This window comes from Scylla paramamosain, chromosome 47, assembly GCF_035594125.1.
Source record: "Scylla paramamosain isolate STU-SP2022 chromosome 47, ASM3559412v1, whole genome shotgun sequence".
In the NCBI taxonomy this organism is placed as follows: domain Eukaryota; kingdom Metazoa; phylum Arthropoda; class Malacostraca; order Decapoda; family Portunidae; genus Scylla; species Scylla paramamosain.
This window is the reverse complement of record NC_087197.1, coordinates 4,127,310-4,150,000: the sequence shown is the minus strand read 5'-3', so window position 1 is coordinate 4,150,000 and position 22,691 is coordinate 4,127,310. Positions and strand designations below refer to the sequence as shown.

The 22,691-nt window shown below is 44.3% G+C and overlaps 2 protein-coding genes and 2 long non-coding RNA genes across 24 annotated transcripts in view; 3 read left to right on the top strand and 1 right to left on the bottom strand.

Moving 5' to 3' along the window:
• The window catches only part of LOC135095111 (uncharacterized), a 102,146-nt gene extending 101,603 nt beyond the window's left edge, over positions 1 to 543 (top strand). For all 3 annotated transcript variants that reach the window (XR_010264056.1, XR_010264055.1, XR_010264054.1), the window contains one exon: positions 1 to 543. This exon is cut by the window's left edge and continues 211 nt beyond it. This is a non-coding gene — a long non-coding RNA (uncharacterized LOC135095111).
• A 2,266-nt stretch (positions 544 to 2,809) lies between these two features.
• LOC135095112 (uncharacterized) lies at positions 2,810 to 7,932 on the top strand. Its single transcript, XR_010264057.1, has 3 exons — positions 2,810 to 2,961; positions 5,679 to 5,755; positions 6,549 to 7,932. It is a non-coding gene; the product is annotated as an uncharacterized LOC135095112 (long non-coding RNA).
• A 2,564-nt stretch (positions 7,933 to 10,496) lies between these two features.
• Positions 10,497 to 13,421, bottom strand: LOC135095105 (uncharacterized). Of its 4 annotated transcripts, none has more exons than XM_063995848.1 (5): positions 13,151 to 13,421; positions 12,284 to 12,404; positions 11,932 to 11,973; positions 11,537 to 11,672; positions 10,497 to 10,868 (listed from the first exon to the last, which is right to left on the bottom strand). In XM_063995848.1, exons 1-4 carry the CDS (start codon positions 13,199 to 13,201, stop codon positions 11,569 to 11,571), a joined length of 318 nt encoding a protein of 105 aa, XP_063851918.1. In that variant the 5' UTR covers positions 13,202 to 13,421; the 3' UTR covers positions 10,497 to 10,868; positions 11,537 to 11,568. The 4 variants fall into 4 exon arrangements, 2 of the variants coding, with proteins under 2 accessions (XP_063851918.1, XP_063851917.1); XM_063995847.1 differs by having other exon boundaries at positions 10,497 to 10,871; positions 13,151 to 13,408; XR_010264050.1 differs by lacking the exons at positions 11,932 to 11,973; positions 12,284 to 12,404 and having other exon boundaries at positions 10,497 to 10,871; positions 13,151 to 13,355.
• Positions 13,082 to 22,290, top strand: LOC135095103 (uncharacterized). 16 transcript variants are annotated; one of them, XM_063995840.1, is made up of 9 exons: positions 13,082 to 13,216; positions 13,616 to 13,699; positions 14,757 to 14,962; positions 15,562 to 15,667; positions 16,538 to 16,621; positions 16,974 to 17,832; positions 18,239 to 18,358; positions 18,729 to 20,497; positions 21,061 to 22,290. In XM_063995840.1, the coding sequence occupies exon 8, from the start codon at positions 18,984 to 18,986 to the stop codon at positions 19,416 to 19,418; it is 435 nt and encodes a 144-aa protein (XP_063851910.1). In that variant the 5' UTR covers positions 13,082 to 13,216; positions 13,616 to 13,699; positions 14,757 to 14,962; positions 15,562 to 15,667; positions 16,538 to 16,621; positions 16,974 to 17,832; positions 18,239 to 18,358; positions 18,729 to 18,983; the 3' UTR covers positions 19,419 to 20,497; positions 21,061 to 22,290. The 16 variants fall into 15 exon arrangements, with proteins under 16 accessions (XP_063851910.1, XP_063851912.1, XP_063851903.1 ...); XM_063995842.1 differs by lacking the exon at positions 21,061 to 22,290 and adding an exon at positions 20,921 to 21,054; XM_063995833.1 differs by lacking the exon at positions 13,082 to 13,216 and having other exon boundaries at positions 13,610 to 13,699; positions 16,974 to 17,136; positions 17,575 to 17,832.
• The last annotated feature ends 401 nt before the right edge of the window (positions 22,291 to 22,691 follow it).

Below are 22,691 nucleotides of genomic sequence, written 5' to 3'. Positions count from 1 at the left end.
AGGACTTTCAGGGACACCACGCCCTTAGGAACCCCAGTAGGACCTCGCTGGATGCTAGAACTGAATTCCTAGAAGGGCCTAGAGTTTTGCCAGTGACGGAGGGGAAGAATAGGCCTGATTCCTCGTCAAATTTAGGCCTACCGAAGGAGCTACTGCCGATACATCCCGGAGGAGGGTCAAAATTTGAAGACCTTGAGAGGGAGAAGCTGGAGAACTCAAAGATGGCGCAGAAGAAGGCAACGAAGGAGGAGGAGGAGATGGCAAACGCGTCCTCCCATGATCCTGAGGGCCTATACAGCGCGGCGCCCTCTTTGTGTCTCTCTTCGCTTATCTTCTCCTTCGCCTCCTTCAGGTTGCTCCTCTGATGAACTCTCTCTCTCTCTCTCTCTCTCTCTCTCTCTCTCTCTCTCTCTCTCTCTCTCTCTCTCTCTCTCTCTCTCTCTCTCTCTCTCTATGATTACTCAAAATAAAGGCTGTTGATATAATGACTATGTTAACACACACACACACACACACACACACACACACACACACACACACACAGTACATACAATCCCTCATGTACGTTTTTTTCTGTATGTACGTTTGTCGGGACGTGTCGGTCTGTCACTTTTGGGGTAAATAAATAAATAAAGTTATTGAAAGCCAGACTCTTTAATTAACCTCTCTCTCTCTCTCTCTCTCTCTCTCTCTCTCTCTCTCTCTCTCTCTCTCTCTCTCTCTCTCTCTCTCTCTCTAATTAATAAGACAAGTAAGTGAACCAATTAAGAGTGACGGGTGTGTGTGTGTGTGTGTGTGTGTGTGTGTGTGTGTGCACCTGTTCTCCTTTACCTGCCTCGTGATATCAACGGCTAATTAGAGCAAAGGTGATTTAGGCAGGTAGTAGTAGTAGTAGTAGTAGTAGTAGTAGTGGTGGTGGTGGTGGTGGTGGTGGTAGTAGTATTAGTAATAGTAGTAGTAGTAGTAGTTACCACCACCACCACCACCATCACCACCATCAGGTAAGGCCAGGTAAGCTCCTCTCTCTCTCTCTCTCTCTCTCTCTCTCTCTCTCTCTCTCTCTCTCTCTCTCTCTCTCTCTCTCTCTCTCATTAACATTTTTCCTTTAAGTAAATTACAGTATTACTTTTTTTAAATTGCTATTATTATAAGTAACTTTTAATACTACGATGATGATGATGATGATGATGATGATGATGGTGATGATGATGATGATGGTGATGATGATGATGATGATGATGATGGTGATGATGATGGTGATGATGATGATGGTGATGGTGATGATGGTAATGATGGTGATGATGGTGATGATGATGATGATGATGATGGTGATGATGATGGTGATGATGATGGTGATGATGGTGATGATGGTGATGATGGTGAGCTGAAGTGAATGACAAAAACGAATGAAAAAGTATATATTAGTTTGAAATATGTCTTTTTTTTTTTTCCATCAGAACTCGTAATAAATTTTTTCCATGCACTTTTTTTTCTCCCTTCAATAATTTAGTCATTGTAAAAAAAAATAATGGATAAATAAATATAGAATATCGTACCGTGCATCACGCGTCATAAGGGCTATGCGTATTTATTTATTTATTTTTTTTATTTATTTATTTTAAGCCCGTAACGTTTTCTGTTTTCTTTCTTTATATTCTTTTTTTTAATAATTTAGTCACACATTTCAAAAAAGTTGTTCAGAATTATCGTACATTACGTCATATATATTTATTTCTCCCTCTATCTTTTTTTTTTTTTTAGCTCCTAACATTTTCATTTTTTCCTTTTTTTTTTTTAATAATTTAGTCACTCATTATAAAAAAGTTTCACAAAATTATCGTACGCTACATTATATCTCGTTTTCTTTCATTATTTTTTTTTCCATGTACGCGCTTATGTCTATATCTCAGTATTATCACTATTATTATTATTATTATTATTATTATTATTATTATTATTATTAACACTAGTCTTATCCTTATTTATCATCATCATCATCACCTCCTCCTCCTCTTCCTCCTCCTCCTCCTCCTCACTATTGGCTCTCTTCTCCTAATGAACACACTGAACACAACTGTCTGTAATTAACCTCAATCGCCTTCACGACATCACGGTCATTACTACAAACGAGGGAATAAGAAGAAGAGAAGAGAAGAACAGAAGAATTAATTAAAGGTAAAACAAAGTATCGTTAAATAATTCATTGTTCGATAATCTGAGAACAATGTACGATTATTAACTTTCTTGTTTTCTCTTTGTTTTCTTTTCCTTTTCCATCTTTTATGTCAATGTTCGATAATCTGAAAGTGATGTACGATTAATTTTCTTATTTTCTCTTTTGTTTCCTTTTCTTTTCCGTTTATTTGTTGAAATTTTCCTTCATTGTTCGATAATCTCAGAGCAATGTACGATATTTGGCTTCTAATCTTTTTTTCATCAGCAATTTATCGATCTATATATATATATATATATATATATATATATATATATATATATATATATATATATATATATATATATATATATATATATATATATATATATATATATATATATATATTTATCTATTTATACATTGATTGATTTCCATTTAAATTTTAGCTCGCAAGAGGAGAATATTACTTGTTCTTATATTCTATCTCATTTTTCACACTTCGCCTCTTTATCATTCACTAAATTAAATATTTTCCAATTAATCTGCACTCATCAGCACATTTATTCATATTTTCTGGACGTCAAAAAATAAAAAAAGAACAAAAACAGAGCATTAATAATAAATGGACACTCTCTTACTGCGCACTTAGCCATTCACTTGCCACGTCGCTTCGTCTCCGGATAGGAAGGAGAAGGAAGCTAGAAGTAGGACGTCAGCTCAGTGCGCCGCCAGCCGTTGAAGGGGTAGGATTATCGCCGCCTGTCTCTCCTTAACAGCGCCATTATTACAGCTACTAAGATTTGAAGGTTAGTACTAAATGGTGTGGTTGAGAAAGTATATATATTGGGTGATTTAATGCTCCCTGGAGTTAATTCTATAGGGTAGTTAGGTTGTTAGTGACTGTATAGGTAATTGGGTTGTTAATGGTTTAAAATATTTAGTCGGGTTGTTAGTGAAGTGAATTTTGTTAGTATTGTTAGATGGATAGTAATATTTTGTCCTAACTAGCATAAGGTAATTAGGCTGTTGGTTGTTAGTGGTTGTAAGGCTAACTGGGCTGAGAATTTTGTTAATGTGAGGTGAATAGTGGTAATGTTTGGTAATTAGCCTAGGGTAGTTAGGACTTGTTAGGCTGTTAGTGACTGTCTAGCTAATTGGCTTGTTAATATTGTTAGATAGTCTTACAGTAGTTTAATAGTTGGTGTAAGCTAATCAACATAGGTAGTTAGTACTTGTTACGTTGTTAGACTTGTTAGGCTGTTGCGACTATGTAATTGGCTTGTTGATATCGTTAGGTGTTGTTAGGTAGTTAGTAGTTTCATCGTTTGTCCAATTAGCGGAGGGTAGTTAGAGATAATTAGACTTCGTGATTAGCCTAAGTGGTATAATATGAAGTAACTTTAATATCAAGTGGTTCATTGTAGTTTAGTTAGCACAGGGTAGTTAGAGGCACTTGGGCTGTTAGTTATGAGGTTAATTGGATTGTTATTGGTAAGGGGCTAATAGTAGCTTGTTAAAGGGCGTTAGTTACTGTAGTTTGGTTGTTAGCGATTGTGAACGCAGTTAGGTTATTACTGATGGTTATTAATGTGTAGTAGTTAGTGGCAATAAGATAGTTAATGACAGATTAGTTATGAAGTTAATAAGATTAGAGTAGTTATGCTTGTTACGCTTCTTCATGCAGTAATTTGAGCTGTGTAATTTAGTTGAGATAATTACGTAATGATAAGTAATTGGGCAGTTAAGGTAATGATGGCCAGCAATTGGGTAGTTAACATAATTAGGTAAAGTAGTTAGCAAGTAATTAATATAGGCAGCAAATATAAGGTGTCTTGGTTGTTATAATGAAGTAATTGAGTAGTTACGCTTGTTAGATGTGATTGGTAGGATAATTAGTGTTTTAAGTTTTAATAGAGTAGTTAAGCTTGTTACATGTGATTACTTTGTTTTCAGTAATTAAGTGCATTTGTGCGGTAGTTAATTAAATAGTGAAGGGTAATTTAGTGGTAAAGGTGATTAGTTACGCTTGTTAGGTTAGTGATGGTTATTTCTCTCTCTCTCTCTCTCTCTCTCTCTCTCTCTCTCTCTCTCTCTCTCTCTTTGATCTTATGCGGTAAAGAATTTTTCAGACCTCACCTCTCTCTCCCTTCTCTCCCTCTCCCCGCTCCCAATCCCCGCTCCCTCTCTCTCTCCTCTCCCTCTCCCTCCCTCGCTCTTCCCTCACCCCTGTCACTTCTCCCTCCCCCTCTCACTCCCTCATATTTCCTTTTTTTCTTTTTTTCATCCTCTTCTTTAACTTTTCTCCTTTCCTTCCCATATTTATTTCCCTTCCTTCCTTCCTTCCTTTATATCGAAATTTCTTCCCTTTTTCTTTCATTCGCTGCTTTTTTATTCTTTCCTTCATTCCTTCTTTCTTTCTCTCTTCTTTCTTATATTCCTCCTGTTTCTTTCCTTCTTACCTTCCTCCTCTTTTCCTCTTCCTCTGTCTTTCACATTTCCTTCCTTCTCTCTCCCTTTTTTCTCCCATCTCCCCGTCTCCCTCTCCTCGCTCCCTTCTCCCCTCTCCTTTCTCACCTATCCTCTTTCCACTCTTCTCTCTCCTCTCCCTCCTCTCTCCCCTCGTCCCCCTTCTCACCTCTCCTCTCTCCCTTCTCCCCTGTCCTCACTAACTGATAGACAATAGATACTAGTAGATAGAAAATGAGGATAGGGAATAAATGATAACAGTAATAGAAGGGAACTTGATAATTAACTTGTGTGAGATGGGGGAAAAAGAGGGGAAAAGGGGAAACAAGGCAAAAATGGTCTTTTCCTTCCTGTACGTGTGTGTGTGTGTGTGTGTGTGTGTGTGTGTGTGTGTGTGTGTGTTTGTAGTCTCACTGGCCTTATTTTGCGAGTCAACAGTGTGTGTGCGTGTGTGTGTGTGTGTGTAAGGCAGGACAGGTCACGATAGGTTGGGTTAGAAAAGGTTATGTTTAGGTTAGGTTAAGTTAGGTCAGGTTAGGTTAAGGTAGGTCAGGTTAGACTTGGGTTTGCAGGAGAGCTTTTAGGGTCAGCTTGGGTCATCTTGGTGCTCTTGAATCATGACAGAGGGCGAGGGAAGAGGAGGAAGATGGAGGAGGAAGGCTAAGAGGAAAGCGAATGGAGGGGTCATGGGAGGAAGATGGAAGAGGAAGGTAGGAATCGAGAGAAGAAGAAGGAGGAGGAGGAGGAGGAGGAAGGGAAAAGAGAAATTAAATAAAAGTAATAAAAGCTGAGAAGATAAATAGTAGGGAGAAAAACTTGTAGGAGGAGGAGGAAGAGGAGGAGGAGGAGGAGGAGGAAAGTTGAGAAAAAAGAAAACGGAAAACTAGAAAACACAAAGAAACGTAAAATAAGGAAAACTAAACCAATAATAATAATAATAATAATAATAATAATAATAATAATAGAAGAAAACGGAGGAGGAAGAAGGTGAGGCGGGAGTGAATGAATTAAATCTGGACCCGTTTTCTATTGCCTTCGTTTTCTCCTTTCTTTTTAGGAGTGACTGAGGCGGAGGGAAGGAATGAGGCGGGTGGATTGCCGGTGGATCACAGGTGGATAATTGGCGGGTGACAGGTAACGGACGGGAATTGCAAGTGGATTGTGGGACTGGGAAAAGAGAGAGAGAGAGAGAGAGAGAGAGAGAGAGAGAGAGAGAGAGAGAGAGAGAGAGAGAGAGAGAGAGAGAGAGAGAATCCATCACAAAATTATGATTAAAAAAAAGAAAAACTCTGGAAATTAACAACTGATCAGAAATTAGTGAACAAAAACTCGCAATGCCGAACTATTTAATTTTTTCATGGAATTTATAAACATTTTGAAAAGCTGCCACCCCTAAGCAGAGAGAGAGAGAGAGAGAGAGAGAGAGAGAGAGAGAGAGAGAGAGAGAGAGAGAGAGAAATGATACGTAGAAAATTGATAGATAATAACAATGATGGTAATAGTAATATAGAAATAGTAATATAAAAAGAAAAATTTAAAAGCTGTCATCACTAAACGTAAAGATTCTCTCTCTCTCTCTCTCTCTCTCTCTCTCTCTCTCTCTCTGCGCACCTGAGGGCTTAAATGAATTGCCAGCAGGTGTAATTCGTCCCCGAGCTCAAGTTTAGGACGCCCCTCCCTCTCGTCAGGGTCATCTAAGTGATGTCTGTAATCTTCGCTACACGGGCCTAATGAGATGAAAGGTTGACGAGGTATACGGGTTGGTTTAGTCTACGTACTCTCTCTCTCTCTCTCTCTCTCTCTCTCTCTCTCTCGTCAGGCTTTTTTTTTTTTTTTTTTTTAGGTCTACTTTAATTCTGTCGTCTCGCCTCGTCTCTTGTATTTTGTGGATTACCTTAAGTCTCCTTTGATTCTCTCCCCCCGACAGACCACCAGACGGTGACGCAGGAACCGCCACCACCACCACCACCACCACCAGCAGCAGCAGAAAGAAGCTCCCCGCTGCCTCCACGCTTACGGGAAATTTATACAGATCAAGGCGTTTCGGGGTTCAACCTTTTCAACGGCACACACATACATACATACATACATACATACATACATACATACCTACATCCGCTTTAGTGTGTACGGAGGAGTTCGCAGCGTGTGGGACTGAGTGAATGGAAGGATAAGACGAGCAAAAGAGTACTTTGGCGTGGTATAGAGAGAAAGAGGCGCCGCTGCATGAAAAGTGACATGAGGGAAGCCTGGGTGGTGACCTTCGCTTCCAGTCTTTAAGGCACAGTGTATGGATGTGAATGCAGGGAGTTACAGATGGTGGAGTCCCGCAGCAGGTGTGTCAGATGTGTGACGGGGGTGAGGATGTGACGGCGGAGCATGTGGTGCTGGTGTGAAGCATGCAACAGACAGGGATGAGATTTAAGTGGTGCTGAGGGAATTCGGGCATGCTAGAGAGGAGACAGGAAGGGAATGGATGGTGGTGCTGCTGGGACTGTGTGGAGAGACGGATGAAAGGATGATGGAGGCTGTGAAGGAGTTCCTGGAGAATGTGGCGTGCTAGATTTAGGAACTAGTGATGTGAAAGGTGATATTCGTTTTTTTTTTATTTTCCTAGTGTCGATACGAAACCCTGGCTCAGTAATCCCGGGGCACTCGTAGCATCAAGATTGTTTATATTCTTGTTTATTTCCTCGTGGGTTTTGTTGAAGTTTCCCAGTTACTTATCTTTCCCATAATTCTTTCGTCTACAAGTCCTGCTACACCACCGCCAACATTCTCTATATCCGCATTCCTTCCCTTTCTCTCTATTCCGTAACATCCCACACCTCCCTTTCCTCTCATCTCTTATCATGCCATTCCTCTCTCTCCTCACATTCCTTGCCCCTCCACTTCTCCCGCACACCCACTCCCGAGACAAGCCAAGACAAATTCAAGATCAAGACTTCCTGCCAGACCACGAGCACTCCTCCGCTCCCTGCATGACAGTGAGGCAGGGACGACCACCACCACCACCACCACCAATACAAACACCAGTCACGGAGGAGACAAGACGCTACAAGTTTCCTCCATCTCCCCCAGTCGCCAGGCCCAGTAGAGAACCCCGTTATCTCCCCTCCCCTCCCCAAACGTGGCCTCAGGATTAGCTCGTATTGGCTGATTTAGAGGAAGTGTGTGAAATCTTAAAGGCTCCCTAAATATATTGGGTTTTAGTTTGGCCTTTTTTTTTATTCTATATATATGTTTTTTTTTTTGACGTGAATAAATGCAGTGTTCTCCGGAGTCCTCGAGGCAAAATAAAGAATCCAGTTGATGCCGTTTCATTGATCCAGATGAAAGGAAAAGCGTTTGTTTTTGTTTCCCCGTTTACCCTTCCTTCATACTCCCCACTCCACCCCTCCTTCATAGCCCGCTCTCCTCTATCCCCTCCTTCACAGACCCCACCCCCCTTCCTGCTCTCCTCTCCACTGCGTCTCCATCATAGCCCTCTCTCCCCTCCTTGCCTCCATTACCCCGTTAAACTCTTTTTCCTCCCCCCTCCCTCCTCAATAACCTTCCCCCCTACTATAACCTTGCATCTGCCCCCTAACCTAACCCTCCTTCTCTCCCCCCCTCCCTCAATAACCTCCCATGTGCTCTCCCTCTTGCACGCATAATTTCCCCCCTGCTCCCCTTTATAGACACATTGGGGCCTGAGACCAATTAGCACGGTAAACAGATGATGCTGGTAAATCAATAAAGGTAATCCCATTAAACCCCCATTGCTAATTAAATTGTTCTATGCCGTAAGAAAGTATTCGTATGGTTTGGCCAATTAGAGATTAATGAGATCCTTCCCAGTAATCAATGGACGATGTGGCGCCGTTGTAAATCGGCAACATCTGCGAGGGAGAGAAAAGTAGGATTGATGCTCCTCGCAAAGAAAAGGGTAGATTAGGTGCTCCTAATGAGAGGAGGTTGTATGCTACTGCGAGAGAAAATTACAAAGAAATGAGATGCTCCTGCACGAAAGAAAATAGAAAGTCTGATGTTCCTAAGAGGGTTAGATGCTCCTGCCAGAAAGAGAAGGGTAGGTTAGATACTCCCAATGAAGAAAAGGTTATCTGCCCCTATGAGAAAAAAAATATGCACCTGTCAAAGAAAAAGTGGGTTGGATGATCCTGCCAGAAAGAAAAGCGTAGATGTTTCCTAAAGAGAAAAAAAAAAAGTATGCTCCAATGAAGAAATATGCTCAGGTTGGAGAAAAGTATGTTATCAATGTTTGGCAGTGTAATGCTCAGGGAAACCGGTCATGTGGTGTGTGGCAGTGCAGTGTTCAGGGGAAGAAACAAGAGCAGGTTGTATGTTCCTATGAGAAAGAAAATGAATAGTGTAACAATCAGGGGTGAGCGTGGAACAAGTGGCCCAGAGTGGTTTGTGCTGAAGGAAACATGTCACATACCACTAAGGGAGTCACAAAACAATGCACCTTTACGCAGGTACTCAAGCCATCAGTCCTCCTAGTCCCTGTCACCTGTCCTGTGTGTGGCACCCTGGCCCCCCTCCTGCTGGCACTGGAGGTAGAACAGCAGGAGGGCACCTTGCTGGGATAAAACCTCCCTCCTGGACACAGCCACCACCAGGCTGCTGCTCTCACCACCCAGCTGGTACTCTAGGGACCTGGAAGGGAAAGGAAGGGCAGTAGGAAGGGAGAAGGATTTTTAGTGTAGAATGAAAGAATAATTTTTTTTAGTGTAATATGAAGAAAGGACTTTAGAGTGTGTCAGAGGGAGAGATTCTTGTTATAGCACAGAGGAAATGACTGGTTCAAGCTTGATAGGAGAGAACAGACTCGATGATCAGGCTGGCTGTTAGTGCGAAGTGATGAAGCTGTAATTTTTTTTTTTTTTTACGTGGGGGGGGGGCACACTTGCCTGAGCCTGGATGCATGCTGGAAAAGATATGACAGGTGAGGTGTTAGTCGGTGAGAACATACTTAAAGCACATTGGCCAAGGTGACCCATGTACCTTCATTAGCACTCTTATTTAAAATTGATGTTATATTTAAAAGGCAAGAGCAGATGTAGGCTGTCTTTTTTTTTTTTCACCTCAAATTGTGTGTGTCTGTGATATTGTTAGCCTTTGATGTCAATGACTCCGGTATGGTGTACACAGGAGTAATGCCTTGACAACACTGAACAGGTACACTGAGGGAGAAACTGCACATCCCTGACAACCCACTCAAACAACTTGGCAACTCCACTTTATCCACTGACGATGCACAATTCCTTCCACTTCCATCCACATTCTTGGCTACAAATGACGGTGACGCACAATTTTTTTCCATCTACACCCATCATTCCCTTACAGTAGATAAAGACACGTACCTCCTTCCATTTCCACCATTCCTGGCACCTGCACCCATCTCACCCACAGACCAAGCATGACTCCTCCCATCTACATCCCCTTTCTTCCCTACATACAATGCCAGCCTGCCCTTCATCCCATCACTATTAAACCACACACCTCCACCTTGCCACTTGATGACGCGCTGCACCTCCCCTTGTGTGCGTGCATGTGTGTGTGTGTAGCCTTGTTGTCTCATCCTGGTGTCTCTAGGGTTCAAGTTTCTATATTTCTCTCTATCTTTGTTTCCTGTGTCTTGTTTGTCTAATCTGCTTCTTTTCCTTTCAGTTATCATGTTTGTGTCTCTGTACCTTCTTTTTCTATGCTCTGTTCTTCTGGTCTCTCTCTCTCTCCCTTTGTGTTTTGTTGTCCAAGTGTCTGTGTTTCTCTGTGGCTTTGCTCTCTATGACATGCCACTCTGCTGTGTCCTGTGACTCCATTACTGTGTTTCCTTGTGTGTTCCTCCCTCACTGGCTTTCAAACAAGGTAATCTGTGCCATCACTGCATTTTCTTTCCTCTGAGCCACACAGCACACTCCCCTGACATCAGTACTGTGAGAGGACACCTAGGGGCACCTGACACATCCCCTGAGGCACCACACTTCACTCCACACCCCAAGGGAAGGCTGGAATCACCCCTATCCTTAGTCCTCCCCCTTGCATCCTTCCCTGGGCTTTTGTTTACCACCCTTATCTTGTTTCCAGCCTGTGTGAGGTCCTCTGTGCTGCCTGACAGGACGCCCCTCGGGTAGATGCCCCTCCTGGTGTCCTGCTGCCTCCTGCTGGTGTACAGGGGTGGCTTCTTCCTCAAGGGGACGAGGGGAAGGTGCTCCAGACTCCTGTTGTAGTGTGTGTGGGGCTCCTGCTGTGGGAGGGATGGCAGGGTTGAAATGGATGGGCTGAGGTGGGTGGTAGGGTGCTGTGCTAAGAGTGTGTGAGTCTATGAGTGGTTTATGAGTGTGAATGGTGAGTGATATGTTAAAGAATTATGAATGAGAGAAAGTTATGAATGAGAAGAATGGTGAATGAGGTGTTACAGAATTATGATTGAGAGAAACAAGAGAAAGTAATGAATGAAGAGAATAGTGAATGAGACAGTAAAGAATTATGACTGAGAGAAACAAGAGAAAGTAATGAATGAGGAGAAATGTGAATGAGATGTTACAGAATTATGAAATACAGAAACAAAAGAAAGTTATCAATGAGAATGGTGGAGACAGGAAGGATGGATGGACAGACGTGGTGGTGGTGGTGGTGGTGTACTGAGATTGTGAGAGTCTACAAGAGTAATGAATGTGAATGGTGAATGAGGTGTTACATGGAGAGAGTAAAAAGTTCATGAATAAGAGTAACTATTTCAAACAAGGAAAATGATGAATGTGAATGATGAATGAGTGTACTGAGAGGATTATGAGTGGAAATGAAAGGAAGATTATGAGTAAGAATGATGAATGAAAGGTGTTATACAAGAAAATGATGAATAAGAAGAATGATGAGATGTTAAACACACACACACACACACACACACACCTTTCTTCCTGCTCCTCTTTCTACAGGGTGTGTCAGTAATACATCATTTCCTTCAGCACAAGCTTCCCATCACTGCTGCCCATCGTCCCTGCAGCAGCGTGTGTGTTGGCCCCGCGTCCTCCCCTGGTGAGGTGCACTGCAATGGTAACAATGGCAGCTGTGCTCATTTGTGATTTATATTTATTTTTGCGGGAGACAGCCTTGGTATGTGTGTGTATGTGTTTATTTGAAGTCTTGGTTGTAACTGAAATATTTTACAAATATTTCTCCTTTCATGTGATATGTATGGGTTTCCAGGCATCATGCAAACAGATACTGTGTAAAAAACAAAAAGTAAAGGGAAAAAGGTTAATGTTTCCAATAGCAGCTCCTGATGGATCAGCCAAATGATGCACCAGTGGTGGTGAATGCTCCCTGCACAACACCTGTGTGGTGGTTGGTGGTGTGCTTTTGGGGCTCAAGCTTGGTTGTGTCACAGTGACGTGATTCGTGTTGTGCTGCATCACGAATTCCAAGTCCATGCCGATGAGGCTTGCTTGGAGGGGCACAGTGTGATGTGTGTGTTTGTGTGTTGGTGTACAGGTACAGCGGCTGCATCGCGTCACCGCAGTAACAAGTCCCGTGGCAGGTATTTTATTCGCCGCTGTATTATTGACTAATATTTCTGTTGCACTGGATACAAATTAATTGTCATATTAGTATGTAAACAAATAAGGCTTTGTGTGCGACACATTTGTACTGCATGCTGTGCCAATAATTCAGATGTCCTGTGTAGTTTGGAATTAGCCTGCACGTGGTCCTCCGTGAGGGTGTGAAGGGCTGCAGGGAGCCGCCACCTCAGTTCTACCTTCACCATGGCATCGCACAGCTGCAACGATTGTGATTTGGATCAGCTCAACATTTTTCCTGCACTACAGAGGAAAACCCTGGATCTGTACATTTTAATTTTGTGAACACTTCCCAATCATTCTTGTTGGTGTGGTGTGCTGGGGTGATATCAAGTCAGTGTTCATAAGAGGGTCCAGGGGCACCAAAGCCACCCCAGACTAGTTTAGGTTTGGCAATGTTAGGTTAGTGTGGGGGGTGGCAATATTCCCTCTTTGTTGACTTTTTAAAGATTTTCTTCACAAAAATGGCATTTTCTCCTTAGACTTAAAATGTCCTCAATTTGGCCTATTTTAGCGTTCCCAACCCTAAAACTCCTCTTACCCACCACGTCCCCAACCTTGCTACTCCTGGAGAGGGGCGGGAACAGAATTCAGAGGGAGCCGCTATTAGCAAGATTTACCGGGGGAAAAAAAAAATAAATAAAATATCTGCATACAAGACAGTGCCAGTGTGTCAAGTTAAACCAATTCGTAAAAAAAAAAAAAGAAAAAAAATGTAAATAGTCACCTTACTTCACACACAAGGCGCGTCTGTCTGCCCTCACAAATCCTCGGCACTTCCCTCACTCTTAAAATGAGTGTATCGTGGGAGACAAAGGTGACAAGGTACAGGTGGAGTCTTCTCCCTGGGGGCTTGTGGGGCGAATGACGCTGGACAGATGGAAGGCTGGGGGTGTCCGAGGCTAGTGTTGGCTGAGTGATACTGTACTCCAGGCGGGACACTTACCCAGCACTGCAGCGCCACCAGGACCACGCAGGACACGCCCCGGGAGGACATCGCAACCAGGATGAGGTAAGCTCAAGTACAAATACCTCCGTCTTGCCCGCCCTCCTCTGCCTCTTTCCAACAGAGAACGGTGGGGTGTTCATATTGATATTTTGGTATGTTTCTCGCAAGGTTTGCTTTTGTAGCAGTTTATGTATATAGTTTGTGTGCATTTTATATTTTTTTGGTTAATTTTGTGTAAAAGCTAGGTTACAATTATGCTTAAGTTAAGTGATAGAATGTGTCAATTCCTAAAAATAAAACAATCTTTATTAAATTTTCAAGTACATTTTCGTATTTTATATATCCAGAAATAAAATGATCTACTTTTTATGTATGAATTTAAAGGATATTAAATTTATGATAAATTATTTTTCGTCATTCAAGAGAGGCCTGGTCTATCAATGTTATTGTTTACCATCCTAGTGACACACGTGTGGGGCGCGGTCAAGAGAGGGAGGAAGGAAGGTAGGCAGGAATTCACCGCAGCAAGTGACAGGCGGGCAGAGGGTGAGTGAGGCGTGTGCAGCAGCAACTGCTGCTGCTGGTGCTACTGCTGTTGCCTATACTAGTGGTGTGGAAATTACCCTCATTCATCCACTTATTATTAACTTTTTGTGTGTGTGGAGTTTATTAAATTTAAGACAAAAATTATCTGGGCAGATTTGGTGATTCTTTTCAAATCATGATCTCAATGAAAAGATCAGTGAAATTAACCCTTTTACTGCGACAAGAAACAATTAGCAGCAGCAGAAGCATTGAGTGAAATCTCTATAAGCATCTACAATAAAGTTACCAATGAAAAAGAATACATTTTGCAACTTCTTCTCAATTCAAAGATTGGATGTGGCTCTAGAACAAGTGGAGGTGTCTCAGAGTGATTGGTAATTAGGGAAAGGTGTACCAAGTGGCAGTCAGAAGGTCGTGGGTGTGCCCCTGGACAGCCAGCAGGACACAGTATGGTCAGTGGGAGCACCTGTTGCAGGAACTCATCACTGATGACAAGATTATGACAAGGCTATGACTGTGTTGCTTTGTACAGCATTAACCTCAGGTCATGATGTACCTGCAAGACTGCTGCTTGTATTGTGTGTTGGTTCAGTATGCACGGTGGTGTTCAGTGTGCGTGGTGGTGATAAATGAATACTTGGGGCTTGTGGGAATGAGAGGAAAAACTTCATAACTTCCTAATGTTCATAGCTTTGTTCCTTTGTATGTGATGTGTACAGAGACTCTAACGTGTTCTCCCTGTTCTCGTACCTGGGATGAGTCTGCCCCTCACACAACCGTTCCATCACTTGCCGTGTGAGGGAGCTGTGTGCACGGAGGCTCGGCCAACACTTCAGATTGTGATGCTCTCAGTGACTGGTAACTCAGGTGTTTTGGCTTCCTCTGCACACACTCTGCAGGTGTGAGTCAACCTGTGTTGGTTGTCACATCAACCCAAACCCATTTCATTTGCTTCATGTCACCTGTTCAGTAACAGGTATTAGTAGATATGTGAGTAAGAACATAACGGTGCCTAACGGTGGTAATCACCTCCATCTTGACCCCTCAACACCCGCAGCTTGAGACGTTGGCACAGGAAGCACAGCACCTCCAGATGGCATCACTGCAGGACTCTGAGCAGCTGCTGAAGGACACCAGCCAGCAGCCGTCCCTCCTCTATGTGCTGAACTCGGCAGACTTACAGAGGCAGCTGGAGACACTCAGCGAGGAGAACGTCCAGCTGTCAGGGCTGTGGATGAGAACAAGATGCTCAGGAGGGATTTGGTGAGTCTCTGAAGGTTGTATTCAGAAATGCTTTGCTCTCTCATCACAGCTGTTTCCCAAGGCCACAGAGATGAATTGCTGGGTTTTTAAGAGTGCTCCTTTTGTTAATAGTGTGGAAATCTTCATAACTTGTCACTAGAATTGTAAATATAAAAAAATTAATGTCACTTCACCATGACTATTTCCAAAGGCCACAGAGATGATTAGCCAGGTTCTCAAGGGTGTTTCTCCTGTTAGTAATGTAGAAACCTGTTAATCTGTCACTAGAACTGTAAAAGCACCCTTAAAAAAATAAAAAACATTCAACCTTAAATACTTGTACAACTAAAGCCTTTTGAAAGTGGTGGAGGTTCAGAATATGTGAAGGTTGTGTTGGGTGAGTTTATTTCAGCTTTTTGTAATCTGTAGTCAACATTTCTCATGATAGTTGGTACAGTATAGAGTAGTGTGGTAAGGAAGTGTAGTGTAGTGTAGGGTGCAGGTGCTGGGTGTTCATTGATGCCCCACACAACCCTGCAGGAGGTGAAGGAGTGGGGAGGTGTAGTGTAGTGTAGGGTGCAGGTGCTGGGTGTTCATTGATGCCCCACACAACCCTGCAGGAGGTGGAGTGGTGGCTGAATGGGTGTGACGAGAGGAGTGACTGATATGTGGGTGGTACTGGCACAGGAGAAGCAGAAGGAGGCATACCTGCAGAGAAACCTGGAGGTGAGTTAACCCTTTCACTGTTAGACAATTTGTATTTTCCCATGATTATCTGTAAAGTTATAGACCTTTAATTTTGTATTTTATTCCCTTGCCTTAAAGAAGCAAAACTAACTTGGTACTATTTTGTTTGTTTTGTAGATTGTTCCCTCGCCTTAAAAAAACAAAATTAACTTGGTATTCTTTTGTTTCTTTCTTTTTATCCTTGCAAACTTTTCTTCCTCACTTTTGGATGTTAGTGGATGACCATGGTAGTGAAAGTGATAATGCTACAACACACACACACACACACACACACACACACACACACACACACACACACACACACACACACACACACACACACACACACACACACACACACACACACACACACACACACACACTTCCTTTGGTAATGTGTTCCACTATTTCTGCCCCACTGTCTACACCTCTTTACTCCATAAGTCTGTTGGTGTATCCTCTTGTATCCTCTTTGCATTGTGTGTGTGTGTGTGTGTGTGTGTGTGTGTGTGTGTGTGTGTGTCTCAACAAAGGGCGTGGAGGGATATTGTAGTGAGTGAGGGAGGGATGTGGAGGAGGTAAGAAGAAGTGAAGTTGATTGTGTCTTGTACCACAACAGCATGGGATTCAATGGTTTTTATTTATTTATTTATTTAGTCCCTACCATCATTGACTTAAAGAAACAGCCCACATGAGACTTACCTTGCAAAACGACTCTTGTATCTTGTAATTTTCCATAATATATTTTTACCCTACCACAATTTTATTAGTCATTATTTTAACCTGTCATTTTTGCTGCCTAGAACATTTTGTAGCAACGCCATGTGACTGCAGTGTTGTCGTGCCTTCTTTTTAACTCACTCATTGCAGCACGACCTAGAACAGTGGCACCCTTGAGCAGCAGACAGTGGGGTGCAGCAGGAGGCCGGCAAACTAGGGGAGGAGCTGCTGAAGGTGAGGAAGGATTTAGAGGGAAGAAGAGATGGCCTGGAATGGCTGGGGGGGAGAAATGATGCAGGAAAGAGAGAGAGGAGGGGATGGCTGAGAGAAGAGAATGATGGAGAGAAGAGAGAGAGAAGAGGGGATAGCTGGGAGGAGAGAAATGACGGAAGAAAGAGGGAGAAGAGGGATGGCTGGGGAGAGAATGATGCAGGAAAGAGAGAAGTGGCGATGGCTGGGAGGATAGAAGCAATGGAGGAGAGAGAGAGAAAAGGATGATGACTGGTGTGGCTAGGGATGGGGAACAGTGGGCAGAGAGAGGTAGCAGTCTAGCATGGCAACCTAACCTGCCTCCACAATTTCACAGGCATCCCAGCAGATGAAGCAGTGAAGGAGAGGCATGAGCTGAGGCAGGAGGTGAAGTGATGTGCAGACAAGGCTCTGACACAACACCCTCACTGACAAATGAGAGGGAAGTGTGGCTGGAGGGCTGCAGTAGGGAAGTGTATGTGTAGTTTGACTGTATAAAGGTAAGGAGGACAGGTGTGAGTGCTTTAGTTACAGAGGTGTCAGTCTGTCGAGTGTGCAGGAGAAGGAGAGTGAAGGTTATGTGGAAAAAAGTAGTGAGGTGCAGCAGGGAGGCAGGTGGTGGTGGGATGAAGGTAAAGCTGAACAGTGAGGAGCTGGAGGAGGCACACTCTTCAAATATCTTGGATCTACAGTGGTGGTGGGTGGAGGGGGAGGGACAGGTGAGAGGTGGGGTGAAGGAAGCAGGTAAAGTGTTATGAGGTATGGTTAGGCTGAGAGTAGGCCACTGGAATTAATGTAAAGAGAATATTGCATAAAGGGACAAAGGAGATTCGCTGTAAAAGAGATGGGATGCCTCAGGAGTGTGTGTGTGTGTGTGTGTGTGTGTTGAGTAGCTTGGATAGAAAGTCAGAAATTAGGAAATGGTAATTTTTTCATAGGTGGAGGTACTGAGAGAAGAGATTGGAGGAGGCAGCAGCAGCAGGTGGAAGGAGAGGGGGAGGAGTGTCTTTCTTCTCCCATTGAGTTTATGTCAGAGAGGAGAGGAGGAGGGAAGCACAGTGATCTCCCAGGACTTGTTGTGTGCCCTCTCTGACACCATACAGGCACTACAGGAACCCATCTGTGTGGCCACTCCAGGCAGGCACTCCTTTGTTACTTGTCTTGACGCTGTCTCCCGGGGACCCTGAGGCAGCCAGGTGAGTCTTGGCATTGTCTGTCAGTGTTGTACAGGTGCAGGAATTGATTGGCTCTAGTTCATAGAGGGGGAACATTTGAGTGGTCCATGTTTTGTGTCCATGATTGGTAAGTTGGGAAGTGAAGGGAGGAATGGCTTGGAATGGATATTATTTTGATCTCCAACATTCCTCCCATTTTTGGAAGTTGTTATCCTTTTAAATCCATCACATTTGTTTTGCCATTTTGCATCTTTCTCGTGATCTTGCTCCTAGTAGAACTTCTCGGGCCAGTGCTGGTTTGTTTTATTGGTGCAGAGATTAAGGGTGTGTTGCCTGATGCCAGGGTGATCAGACAGGGGAGCAGGATGTGGCATGTTTTCATTAATGTTAAACACAACCACTCACTGATGCACCTTCCCCTGCACAGCCTCTGGTGGAGACTCTGAAGGTGGAACTCAGTGCTGCAGGAACACAGCAGGTGATGGAGCAGCAGCAGCAGCAGCAGCAGCAGCAGCAGGTGGCTTGTGCCACAGACCACTACCTGCAGGTACTGGCACGGCTATCACCACCATCAGCACTGCCATCACACCACCACCATTCCCTCCCAGCACACTGTCACTGTCATTGCCACCACCTGTGTGAGCCTCAGTACTTTGTGTGAGCCAGGAAGCGAGCAGAGAGTAGTGCACGAGGCAAAGGTGGCGGCAGATGACAGGTGGCGTGGCAAGGTGACAGAACAGTTCCTGGTGGACAAGAAAGTGTTTGGACATGTTGACACAATGATGAGATTTGCCTCACTCAACATTAACATCACCACCACCACCATTGCAGTATAGACATGACTAATGTAGTCCTTCTATTTACTTATCTCCGTATACAGATAAAGATTCTGCTAATTTGCTTTATTGTTTTTCCAGAACACTGCTGAGGTGAAAAAGAGCTCAACACATGGGAGACTCACAAGTCCTTCATGGGAGACTGTGTCCTTCATGCCATGTCCTCAAGACAGCCAGAACAGAGCACCACATGTGCCTGCCCCTCTCTGCCCCACGGAAGCTCTGAGGAGGCCGTGCACAAGGCTGTGGAGGAGGCACACTCTCGGCTCAGGGCAGATTGTAAAACCAAGCTTGCCACCTGTGAAAAATTGAGGTTGATTGAACAGCAAGAGTGAAATGCTCTGCCTCTCCTTCTTCTCCTGCCTTGAGAATGTTGCTCCATCAGGTGTGCCGGGGCAGAGTGGGTGGCGCGAGAACACCATGCTGGGTGTGTCCTTCCTCAGCTTTGACCCTCACTCCAACAACACGGAGGTGAAGGAGCTGAAAGGACTGCTGGAGCTACTTGCACAGGAAAGTAATGAAATTCTGGATCTGAATGCTGCTGCTGCTACAGTGGAGAGGAAGACCAGGACTCCTCCAGACACTTGTATATCAGAAGCTGTGTGTGATGAGTGTGTGGAGGAGTTAAGAGAAGTGGAGCAGGATCAGGCTGCATCAGAAAACATGTCAAGGGAAGAATTTGGAGACCACCAAGAGTCACAGATTGAAGAGTTGGTCACAGCACCTGAACAAGAAGTAGAAAATGCAAGTCCATCATCTGAGCCATCCTGAGCAGCTCCTCAGTGACTGGCTGGAATGAATTTGATATTGCTGAATGAAACCTTTGAGACCTCAGTGGTGGTTCCTGTGGGTGCTGCCCAGGCTGCCTCAGACACACTGGAGGTCAGACAACAGCTGTGTGTGCTTGAGCAGAAGGTTCAGCTGCAGAACAGGATTGGTAGTTTACAAGGTACTTTAAGACAGATGAAGGAAAAGGAAAGTTCCATTAATGAAAAATTAGCAGAGGAGGAAACTGCTTACATTGGACAGTTGGGGAGTGAGGTGCAGAGGCAAGAAAAAATATAACAGCCTCCTCAAAACACACAGCAGCTCTGGGCATTCTTCGCACGACCACAAAAACGGGCAACACGCAGCAGGAGTCCCAGTGAAATGCAGCCACTGGAAAGCCTCCCATCTGTATGGCAGCAGTAGCAACTCACCACAGCAAAGCTGGTAACCTCAGCGAGTGCCTGGCTACTGCAAAGCGGAAGAATGATGAACTCAGGTTCTGCCTGATGGCCAATGATGCCTCCGTAAGGAAGGTGAAGTTGCTGATGTTGGAGCTGAGGGTTGTGGAGAGAAAGATCTCCCACCTGAAGGGGGAGCTGTGAAGACAACAGGAAGCCGGCCCTGGCGACTCCACCATCTATGAACCGACTGGCTGGTCCACACAGCAGCAGCAGCAGCAGCAGCAGGAGGAAGAGGCCAAAGCCAAGGCAGAACTTAACTGCTACATGTCCAGCAGCAGCATCTTGACCCAAGTGGTGGTGATGGAGCTACAGAACAAGCTGTACCTCACAGAGAAAGGCAAGAATTAAGCTGGAGAGTGAGCTGAGGTGGTGCAGCAGCATCCTGGCCAAGGCGAGGGAGTGGAAGATGAAGGCCACCAAGGAGGAGCAGGCCACACAGAAGGCCAGGAAGGAGTGTGATGAAATGTACAGTGAACTGAAGAAATGCACTGCCAGGGTGGAGGAGCTTGGCAGCAAGCTTGAGGGGCAGCTGTTTGAGGCGGGCCATCAGAGAGAGAGTTGATCCAGAGGATGGAGAGGCATCCACCCTCGGCCACCTCTGCTGCTCCTGGTCTTGCTGAGGTAAGCCACGCCTTGCATTTCTTGTCGTGTTATTACTCTTCAGTTTGTGTTGCTCCAGAATGTATCTCAGTAATTCAGTGATGGTGGCTGATGTGGGCAGACTGCACTGGCATGTGCTGCAGCAGTTGACCAGCATTCTAAATCATTCATCCCTTTTCTAGTAAGCTCAAAATTCTCTGCCTGCTTCTGTACTTCCTCCTTCCTGTGACTTGAACTCCTTCAAGAGGAAGGTTTCAAGATATGTGTCTTCCAATTTTGGATAATCCTGTGACTTCTCTCTATATGGACTGCACCACAGTGAGCCTTTTTTCTAACCTGTTGTTGCCCTTGACCAGTGCCCCTCTTACATAAGAAAGAAAAAAGCACCATGCCTAGGGTGTGGGTGGACTGTGGTACTGTTGTTTGTTGGTTCTCTCTTGGCAGACCAGTGGTGACAGGTGCACACAACACAAACAGGCCAGCATGTAGTGCACCACTCCACACAGATGTACAGCCCCAAGCCTACCACTTGTCCTGGAGTTGTGTGTCTTGCCATGCCACCCTGACACTCACTGATCCCACAGGTACCTCAGGCAACACCTGCATCCAGAGGATCCAGGGGAGCACCTGTAACACCTGCACTAATGCCCATTGCTGCAGGAAGAGGGAGAACGATGACTGCAACAACAGCTGCAGGGGGAGGACCAGGGACAGGAACTGAAGCAAATACATCAGCGGCAGTAGGTGGAGCAGACGCAGCAAGGGATAAGGATAAACAGAGGCAGGACGAGAGGCCAGCCACCCACCCTCTGCAGCTACACCATGCCCTGCTGCCCCACCACACCTGTGTCAAGAAGCTCCCCTTCATGAAGGACGTCTGGGCCAAGGAAACGAGAGACAAAGTACCCATGTGGAAGCCCTGGAGGGAGAACAAGTACATCAGCAAGTACAGACTCCCAGCAGAGGAGAGGAGGAAGCACAGTGAAGACTGAAAGACCCAGTGAGATCTTGTCCTTCACTTCCTGCCCTTCACCTTGCCACCACCCCCTTCACTGGCCATCTGGTGCCCTGGTGGTGACCTTAGTAGTGATTTTTTTTGTTTTTTATTATGTAGGAGAGACACCGGCCAAGGGCAACAAAACTCCAATGAAAAAAAAAAAGCCCACTGGCCCACTGATGGTGCCATGTACTTCCCCCAGGCTGTGATTGCATCCCCGACTCACCACTGCGGCATGGGGTGGTGGGTCACTGCCTTGCCTCACTGCCAGAGCTTGGTCACTGCTGAAGGTACCTGTGTTGTGTCACGGGAGCGGTGTGGTCAGCCTCCCCACCCTGCCTGTCTGTCTCCAGGTTTTGTAGGAGGTTTACAGAAAAGTGTATTTTGTTTTGTAGGATACTGTTGCAATGCTTTTGTTTAAACACCTTGTATTTTTATTATTTTTATATGGTTTTAGTATTTATGGTTTTTTATTTATATTTTATTATAATAGACATCCCTTCTTGCCTGTCACTGTCCTCCAGGTTTGTGTGATGTAGCAGACAAGTGTTTGTGTTTGTGTGATGCTGCAGTGATGGCTCTTATTGATTTTTTTTATTATTTATTTATTTATTTATTATTTTTTTTTTTTTTAAGTTTTATTTGTAACCGAGATGAGCACGCATGTGTGTGTGTGTGTGTGTGTGTGTGTGTGTGTGTAATCTCAGAAATTGGGATAACTATTAAGGTGTTGGTGCCTTAATGTGAGGCTTTCAGAATAATTAAAGAGGACGTGTGTAATGGTTTAATTTTATATGAATAAAAACTTTAAACTTTATCGTTCATTGTTTGAATGTTAGCGTGGGTGTGTCTGGCTGTGCAGGAGGTGACTGGCTTTTGTGGAAGTGTTTTCACGTGTCCTTGATGGAAAGCAAGTCCTGCAGTCCAGCCACGGCGAAGACACCAGCAGGCAGGGCAGGTGTTCCACTTCACCCTTCCTTGTGAGCTGCTTGTTGCATCGTTATCATCATCGTCATCATCATCGCCATCATCATCATCATCATCATCATCATCATCATCATCATCATCCTGTGTGTTATCTGTTGCTGTTTGATACATCACCATGTTAGGAGTACCATTTCAACAAAATCCATCTAAAACACGCCCACTGAGGTGCCAGTCACAAAAGAAAGGAGTGGGGGGGACAAAAGCGTTATCCAAAACTTTTATTTATTTATT